A 7602-nucleotide genomic window follows, 5' to 3' on the forward strand; every position below is an offset into this window, starting at 1 on the left:
TGATCTCATTGCTTGAATTAGAACCTAGGTTAATTGGTACAACACCTACAATCCCAGTAGTTTTGATCTTCATCTCATTGTCTGAATCAGATCTAAGGTCTTGTTGCATTGTAGCAACTATCTTCTCCTTCCCTTTTCCACCATATTATTTGGCTTCAATTATGCATGTAGTTTCCAACTGTGCTCCTCATCATGCCCTCCTTTCTTGCAATGAGCACAAGAAGGCTTTTCCTCCTTTTTATTTGTCATCATTATCTTCTTTTCATGGTTGTATTGCTCATACATTCCCTTTCTTTCAAGGTGAATGGATTTCACACTAACCACTTCAAGAGTAGTGGGTTCAAATAACAACAATGAATGTTGAAGATAATTATGTAAAGAACCAATATATTTCATCAAAGTATTAGGTGAATCTAAAGGAATGCCCAATGTCAATGCTTGCTTCCTAAATTCTTCTGTAAACCTTTGAACATTTTGATCTTTTCCTTGTCTCAAACATTTCCATTCCATCTTAGATTTCCCCCTGTATCCCAATGGATAAAATTGTCCTCTGAATGCAAAAACAAATTCAGACCAAGAAGAAAGGAGTTTACCCATATGCTTGCTACCTTTCTGAAGTTTTCTCTCCCACCATATAAGAGCAATGCCTCCTAGTCAAAGAGATGTTAACTGGATCTTTCCCTCATCCTCTTCGATCTGTTGTATTTGACAATATACGCCCTGTTTGATCCAATTGTTTAGCTTTTCTGTATTAGATTCTCCATTAAATATGGGAAATACTAATTTTTCATCCAACTTTAAAAAATACATTTTGGAAGCATGTATATGTTGATTATTAGAATGATGAGAAGAAGATGAATAAGTTAAACATTCACTTGAAGATGGAGATGGAGTTTCAGGAGGTTTTCATCCATTTCCCTGATTTACCAAAGCATTGTACTCTGCTTTCTCTTTCTTCTTCTTTTCCTTATTTTCCTTCTTTTCCACTCTCTTCTCATAATCTACAAATAATTTATCTACCTTATTTGCCATATCGTAGAAATATTTTTCAAAATCTTTGTAATTCTAGGTGTGAACATCATCGTTTTCCATTTTCCTTCTTCATGTTGCACATCCAATCTCTAGGTCCAAATACTTGAGTTTTCCTTCACCCTCTTTGAGCAAGGCCCTGGTTATCATTCACACTCGCAATTTACATCAGCAAGCAGGCCGCTTTGATATCAAACATGATCCAAGATCTTTACTTCATTTGATGCTTTTAGAATTACATGAAAGAGCATGTAAAAGCCATATGTGCAAACACTTAAAGAAGAAGAAACATAAAGGAGACCATGAAGACAATGCACACAAAAGTTTGATAACGAAGTTCATCCAGTGTGGACTACATCTCCAGGACCAACTTCATTAGTGGGGAGGCCACTTCATTCATCTCAACAAAAATTAAAATGAACACATGGGAAAATATATCATTATACCTCTAATCCTAGCAATGACCTGAAAATGGGTTGCTCAGATCCAGAAGCAGACTGTACCAGTGAAATCATTGCAAAATTCTAATTAAAATAAGTATAAACTCGACTATATTCTGCCTTTTTCAACCTTGGACCCCCCAAATTATCTTCAGATTCCATATCAGAATATGCGTGTGAATATTCCTTGGGAATATACCCTCTCAAAATGCATGCCTGTGCAAGGTTTTATCGGTGTAGTTCTATACACTCCACATTTCGTCTTGACTAACTATTCCCTCTTGGCCCTCCTTCATTGCCAACTCGAGTATCATGGGATTTTATATATTTTGATGGGTGGACTTTTCAAAACCCCGTCGGTTGGCGAGTTGGCTGGTAGTTTAACAATAGCTCTTTGGTGTTGAAGTGGTTAGGGGTTCAAACCCAACCGACATCAAATTTTTTATTGTTATATATAATATACATAACGATTAATATACCATCGCCATGTATACATTATCAAACCCTTGTTTATAACACATAATTGCAGCCAATATTTGAAACTGATAATACCAATTGAAATCGTCACTTATATACGCTGAAACTATTGTAACCATAATCATTGGTCATCATCGATAAGTTTGGGATTTAAACCACCCATTCAAATATATAACCACCGAGTTTAAAAATTCTTCCAAGTTGTTCTGTTGGGGCCAGTTTTGCCATCAACTGGGTGCCATGTGGCACCATCTGATTCAGCCACGTGGCCCCATGCTATTGGCCACAACTTTTCCACCAAGGTTAGGGGATGCCGCCAAATTTGGCAATTCCATAAAAAGTAACCACAACTAAAACCTCCTACAGATCTAGTGAAGGTATACCAAATTTAGCTATCATTTTGGGCAGATTACCAATTTTTGCAGTGCTCCAAATTTGTCTAGCGCTAGCTAAATCCTATCATTTTGCCAAGTTTGACCACAACTTTGACTGAGCATAATTTTCGCATATGAACTCAGATGGAGGCGCCATTTGTGTCATTGGGTTCCTTGTGATGAGATCTTCTTAATTGTCTTGGTTTCACTATGATCCAAGGAATTTTATTTTTTGGGCCATTAGGGATCCTCTTGGATCAAGATGACATCACCCTAATATCTACATGATGTCAACAAGAAGCATAGAAGATAGGTGACGTGGAGCTAGATGATGTGAATGCTAAGTGGCACCATGGGTCATTCCACGTTGGAAGTAACAAAAGGTGCATCGTCAAAATATTAGCATTAAGCGACGAGAAGGTTCCCGTTAGTGTCATTTGTCTAGCACCTACCAAAGAGTTCTAGATGGGAAACCCTCTAGCATATAACGTGAAATTAATCATCACATTGTGGAGGTTTGAACGAGACATTTTCATAGTTGTTATGCAATGGTGGAGTGGTGCTATGGCATGATGACATGGCGAGAGCCAGAGTGGATGTTGAGCAACATGGAAAAGCTACTTATGGCACTTAGAATTGCCAACGTGGCCATGCTTGTTGATGTGGCAACATATATTGAATTAGTATTCAAATGGGCATAACTTTCAATCCAGAAATAAGATTGAGACAAAAATTATATCACCAGAAAGCTCGTGATGAGTTAAACGTGGTTATACGTGATGGCGGAATTTGTTTCAAATTTCAATGAGGTTGGAAAATGAAAGTTTTTGTGACCTTGTCTTCATAATAGACCTTGAAGATTAGGTTAATTTTTAAAGTAACACCTCTCGCACCCTGAGAATAACCCAAGGCAGTGAGAGGGTGTGTCACACTAGCAGTTTCCATTATAACACGAAGAGTATATCCAATAATCCATAATCCAGATATACTAAGAATTTATGACTCAACAAGAGTTGAGACTCTATAAGGGTGGGGGAGTCTTCTCCTTGAACCTTATCACAACGGAAAAAAATGTCCCCTTGTAAGATTTGAATACTTTCACATAAATTCTAGGAAAAAAAGCATCCTAAGCTTAGGCACATTTTTGCTAGTATATTTACCCAAAATATTGTCAATTACAACCAAAATATTGTTGCTTTAATAATAAAGAAATAAATGAAAAAAAAACAAATATAAACGACATTAATTAAATACTTAAATAAATCCAAAATCAAATTCTAATTTCTAATGATTAAGATACATTCATCTTAATTCCATCATAAAATATGGCTCATAATATGAATTCTATGCAAATTTTTTTTTCCTTCGCATAAAAAACGCAATACCCAAACCCACCAAAAAATAATAAGTCAATATACATCAAACCATTACCATCAAATTTTTGGTACATCCATAAATCTATGAATCTCGCCAAAGGCTATGAACTACCCAATGAGACCAGTCTCCACTAAAGCTAAAACATAATATGCGAAGCTTCACAGCGAACTAGAGCCTTTCTTAATATTATATTTTGCGCGTTGGAAAGATTTTTATAAAATATAAAATACTGAGTCGATTGACACATAGTAGACAAAGTTGGTGATGGATGTAACACCTAGGCAACATTGATGATGATGTCACTCCCATTAAACTATTGAGAAATTAAAGTGCAAAAAATAAAAACGACGTTGACGTTAAATGTAACTCTTCGAGATGCGACAATATGGTGATGTAACTCTAGTTATTAAGCAGATTTATTAATTAAGAAAAAAGACATTTGCGAAATTTATTAATTCAAAAAACCTTCGCGTAGTTTACGGAGATTTGATTGGGGCGATGAACAATTTACAATGCTGTCAGCACACAATTTGGGTTAATGACGTGGCAATGTGCACACCGTTCGATGCCTTCAGATGGAGGAAGGTGCATGTCCCTCCGGATTAACATTATTTCCTCATAGTTATCAAAATTGGACTTTATACATAGAAGTCACCACGGAGTCAAATATTTAATCATTTTGGAGTAAATGGGAATAAAATTATTAGTGGGTGACAACTTTCTGTTAAATTCATTACGAAATTAAAATGAAAATTACAAAAAGTTCAAGATTAATCGATAATTGTCGGCATAATCTGATGATGTTACTTTTGACCTAATCGACGGTGGGTATGGCCGAAGATTCAAGCTTAAAAGACGGGTGAAGGCAGACACAATTTCTCACTCTACTCGGCGAAGACGAAGCGCTGCGCATTCATCTCGCTGTGCTTCATCTCGCCTGTTCGTGTTCGATCCCCACTCCCTCTCAATCTCCATTGTCTCTCTTGTCTGCGCTGTTTGTTTTTCCTTCATATTCACTGCTTCGGCCCCGTTTTCATTATGGCAGGACGGCTTCTATCCGTATACAGATTATCTTCTCTGCTGACTGACATCAGAATTTCTCATGCTCGGTATGCACTTTTCCATATTCTTTCTGGGAGAACAAAAATGAAGTCTCTATTGCATCATTTTTACAATAAAATTTTTGTTTTGGTGAGATTAGGGTCGGTAGCTTTAGGGTTTTGTACTGTGCACCGCCACAGAAAAATGAGCTTTAGATGATGTTTGTGTTTTGCAGGCAATATACGGCAGCAGCGGCCGATGCGATGAGATCAAGCGGAGTGGCCGATGCGATGAGATCAGGTGCAGGCGGAGGTAATGATAAGAGAAGAGCGTTCTGGATGAGAGACCCAGCCACGGGGGACTGGATTCCGGAGGATCACTTTGGCGAGACGGACACTGCAGAGCTGAGGCAGAAGCTCCTATCTAGAAAGTAGATTAATAGATTACTACAATAATCAAGAGTATAAGAATAGTTCAGTATCATTGTTCTCAGATTTCTTTACTCTTTTTCACAGTTCATGCGACTGTAGACTGTTTCCAGATTAATTAATATATATATGATTATATATTTGATGTTAAGTTGTGCACACTACCATTATTTTAAGCAAAGGAATAATTGTGGCAATGCTCCTATATTAAATGGATGTGTCTTCTAAATACAAAGGAATAACTGTGGCAGTGCTCTATTAAATGGATTTGTCTTCTAAATACAAATAGAAGTCTGTAAAAATGGGAAAGAAAGGTTCGAAGTAAATAGATTATATAGCTGAAGGGTATTCTTTTTCTTAAGCTTGGTACTGTTTTATCATACACCTAAAACATACGGCTTGACGAGATATGAAGAGAAACTATACACAAATTTGTGAACGGATATATGATATGATATTATATTTTTAATGGATTTATGATACTTTATCTTTTTTAACCGGTGAATAGGTAACTATGAGATGACGTTAGGTTTTATTTAGGTTAAACATATACATTTAATAGACAGCCAAATAAGATAACATAGAAAGAAGACACCATAACACTCATTTATTCACAAAGATTATATATATATATATATATATATGAAAAAATTAGAAAACACCATGATAAGATAATACTCAATTATTCACAAAGATTATATATATATATATAATAGAAGAGAGTAGGATAAAGAAAGAATACAAGTGAACAAATGTAATGACATAGTGGCTTCTTTTAACAAAAAACCACTGTATTGTTTCACACCTGATGAATTTTTTACTATGGTAAGTTATCATTTTAAAGAGGAGAGATGTTATATTTATGTACCATTTTGACATCACATGTTTGATTGTTAATATTAATTAATAATATTTATAGGTAATTAACTTTGACCAAAGTTTAAGAGTGATGACTATTAAATAGAGACAAACATAGTCGAACATAGTAAACGACATTTCTAAATATGGTTGACTAATTCTGTAACGTTGCGTTGTGATGTGACAAAATTTGATCATTATTAACTATTAATATTATATTCAATCATACAATAATAATAATATACTCAATCTTAATATTAAATATTTTTGAATCTTGATTGTGACTTATGAAAGATAACCTCAATTCACTAAAGTTGACCATGTTTGACTAGAATTTAATATAGTCTAATTACATTGACAAAGGGCAACTATGACCGAATTTTGACTTTTATTAAATATGGTAAACATAGGGTTGACCAAGTTTGATCATGGTCAATTATTTAAACCCTAATTTTTAAAATCCTATATTAAAGCTTGTATTAAACCCTAATTACAAATCTTATATATTAAGCCCTAATATTATTAAACACCCTATATTATAAACCCTAATATTAAACCCAATATTAGAAATTCAATATTATAAACCACAATATTAAACCTAATATTATAATCCAATATTTTAAACTCCATTATTAAAAACCATATATTATATAACCACTATTATAAACTCTATTATAAACCCTAATATTGAACCCGGTTTTTTAAACCCAATGTTACAAAGTGTAATATTAAACCCTAATATTAAAACTAATATTATAAAATTTTATATTATAAACCCTAATATATTAAATCCTTATATTAAACACCCTATATTATAAATGCTAATATTAAACCTAATATTATAAAGCCCAATATTAAAAACCCTATATTATAAACTTATATATTACAAACCCAAATATTAAACAGAACCAGTATAAACCCCAATGTTGTAAACCCTAGCATGACCACATTAGTAAATGTTGTTGATAGACATTAATCAATATATATCAAGCACACGCACAACGTTGTTAGTAAATATAGTTTAATAATTTTGTAATGTCGCATCGCAACATTGAAGAAATTGTAATGTAACTTAAAACATTGCCAAAATGTTTATCTCATTACAACATTGGATAGATTTATGTACCATTACAACATCACAACATGTTTGATTATTAATATTAATCAATAATATTCATAGGTAATTAAGTTTGACTGAAGTTTAAGAGTGTTCAATCATAATCGAACATAGTCAACCACATTACTAAATATGGTTGACTAATTATGTAATGTCGCATTATGACACTCACCAAATTTGATCATTGTTAACTATTAATATTATATTCAATCAAGATTTTTTACTGAGAAGTGAAGGGTGCTAGAACTTGGAGAAATCCCGGTCGACGTCCTTCTGCAATCTGATCTAGGGTTCGAGTCAGGGTTTGGCACTGGTAACCATGGCGGGTTGTGGAGGAGGGAGTTCTGCTCCCTCCTACAATCAAATAGCCGCGAACAGAAACAAGGAAACTGATCTGCATCGCTTCAAGAAACCAACAAAGGTGATAACTGAGGATACTAACACAGGAAATATCAAACCTC

The 7602-nt window shown here is 34.3% G+C and overlaps 1 protein-coding gene across 1 annotated transcript; it reads left to right on the plus strand.

Annotated features, from left to right (window-relative positions):
- Positions 1 to 4563: 4563 nt before the first annotated feature.
- On the plus strand, positions 4564 to 5317 carry LOC149175446 (uncharacterized). The gene is made up of 2 exons (XM_089422837.1): positions 4564 to 4806; positions 4974 to 5317. Exons 1-2 carry the CDS (start codon positions 4736 to 4738, stop codon positions 5170 to 5172), a joined length of 270 nt encoding a protein of 89 aa, XP_089278963.1. The 5' UTR covers positions 4564 to 4735; the 3' UTR covers positions 5173 to 5317.
- The last annotated feature ends 2285 nt before the right edge of the window (positions 5318 to 7602 follow it).

This window comes from Pinus tabuliformis, chromosome 4_1 (genome assembly GCF_031772625.1).
Source record: "Pinus tabuliformis cultivar Carrire ecotype Pingquan chromosome 4_1, CPIR1, whole genome shotgun sequence".
NCBI classification, from domain to species: Eukaryota; Viridiplantae; Streptophyta; class Pinopsida; order Pinales; family Pinaceae; genus Pinus; species Pinus tabuliformis.